At 36.4% G+C, this 2,157-nt stretch overlaps 1 protein-coding gene across 1 annotated transcript in view; it reads left to right on the forward strand.

Moving 5' to 3' along the window:
* Positions 1-2,157, forward strand: part of LOC128248076 (uncharacterized) — a 37,545-nt gene that overhangs the window by 34,634 nt on the left and 754 nt on the right. Inside the window, exons 10-11 of the mRNA XM_052968489.1 lie at positions 412-446; positions 1,987-2,089. Of these exons, the coding sequence (XP_052824449.1) occupies positions 412-446; positions 1,987-2,089 (138 nt within the window). The remainder of the gene's footprint in view (positions 1-411; positions 447-1,986; positions 2,090-2,157) is intronic.

The following is a 2,157-nucleotide window of genomic DNA, read 5'->3' on the forward strand; positions in this document are numbered from 1 at the left end:
TATATATATATATATATATATATATATATATATATATATATATATGCATATATATATGTATGTACAGATATGTGTGTGTATAGATGTGTGTGTGTGTGTGTATAGAGAGAGAGAGGGGAAGAGGAAGGGAGAGAGAGGGAGGATGAGATACAGGGAGGGGGGAGAGGGAGGGAGAGAGGGAGGGAGGGAGGTAGAGAGAGATGAGTAGAATACAGACAGATAGATAGATATTCTTAGGGATGGATATATGTGTGCATGAGTGTGTTTGTCTGTGTGCGTGTGCGCTCGCACGCGCGTGTGCTTATGCTATACAAACACATTTTAATCGCACTAAAGTTGTGCCCTCTTAAAGCATTTCTTCTTAAGTAATTTCTCTTAACCTCATTTTTCACTATTTTACATCTGTTTCAGCGTAATTCGGAGATTGCCTCTAGAGAGAAAGCAACGTGAGTAATTTCGTCTTTTGTCACTTTCGTGTAATCATTATTCACGTAAGAATAAGAGAGCCTCTCTTCAATAATATTTGTTTGCTTCAGAAATATATATCAATATATGTGTCTGTGTGTGCATAGTTCAAGTTCGCAGAAAACGAAAGAGGGAGGCAGGTATCGGAACAACAAGCAGGTGTATTAGATTAACGCCCAGACGTTTCGAGCTAACGATATTCGACAAAAAGGATTGAGAGGAAATAAAATGTAGAGAGAATGAAAAATACGGAAAGAAAAACTGTAGAGATTAACGGTTCAATATTATGCGTATGTATGTATGTATGTATGTATATATGTATGTATGTATGTATATGTGTGTGTGTATGTATGTATACATCATAAAATATTCAGGGTCCAATGGGATAACGGCATTCAAGTCACAAAGGCTCTAAGGTAGAGTCGTCGATAACTTACTGACAGGGTGTGCGAACACTCACGTACTTATTAGAATAAATACGGATTTGTCCTTCAGGTAATGCTTACATTCACAAGCATCGACCAAATGTAAAGTGCATAAGTAAAATTACATAGATGTATACTCTGGCACGTATTCCGTGGCTCACAGTAGGCTCAAGATCCAACGCAGGGGACAATGTTCAGAGTGTGGTGAAGTTTAAATAGTAACCTTGTGGCCAATCAATGTTATTTTATATATATATATATATATATATATATATACGTATGTATATATGAATTCATTCAACAAACGCAGTAAGAAGAGATGGTCGATCCGCGCCTTGGAATCCTTGAGCTGGGTGTTGGAATCGCCACTAAGTAGCTGGCCCTTAATGATAACCTTCGCTATCACTCTTACAAGACATGGGCTTGACAAATTCGGACAGCCTAGACAAAAGGTAGCTTGACGGAGGCTAATATCATAACTAAGCTGATGCTTTCCTGTTGAATGGGTGATGATCTGGATCTTCTAAGATGAAAAGAAATTCTGCCTGGACAAGTTGCACAACAATCAAAAAAAAAAAAAAGGTTTGCCTAAAAACTATGTGATATGCTACGTATCATGAAAACAGACTTCGTCTAAAATGTGATGGAGTTTTGTGTGTGTCTCTATTGTAAGTGACGTCACGCCGTCAGAGGCCTTTGAGTATTATCTTAGGGTCACTTCGGACGACTATGTGAAACTGCTGCAGATAATGGTGAAGCCTCAGTAGTGGAGAGTTGCTGCTGGAGGGCCATATTTGTAGAAGCAGGATTCGGTCCCTTGCCACACCTCCGAAAATGTCAGATGGGTTTGCTGGACAATTTCTACAACTTCAAAAGTTCTCTACTTACAAGGCACAAACTTAAATAGATTCTTCGTGGTAAGCGATTATGAAGTAAATGTTCAAAGCAATGTAGTGACTGGGTTCAAATTATATATATATATATATACATATATATAAATATATATATATATATATATATATATATATATGTTATACAGTAGTGGATATTAAATATCTAAATATATTTACTTATATCAATATTTTGTATTTCACAGTTTAAAAGAAGATAAACATTATGAAGAAATCGATTCAAATTGGGAGTCAACGTATATGAATATTACGAAAGTTATCGAAAAGTCCGAGGCAATTCCACGAGACGTAAGTTTATTTTTCTGTAACTAAGCATACTTATTCTGTTGTTCGTCAATGTTATGACGACCTTATTA

The sequence above is a fragment of the Octopus bimaculoides genome, chromosome 6 (genome assembly GCF_001194135.2).
Source record: "Octopus bimaculoides isolate UCB-OBI-ISO-001 chromosome 6, ASM119413v2, whole genome shotgun sequence".
NCBI lineage: Eukaryota > Metazoa > Mollusca > Cephalopoda > Octopoda > Octopodidae > Octopus > Octopus bimaculoides.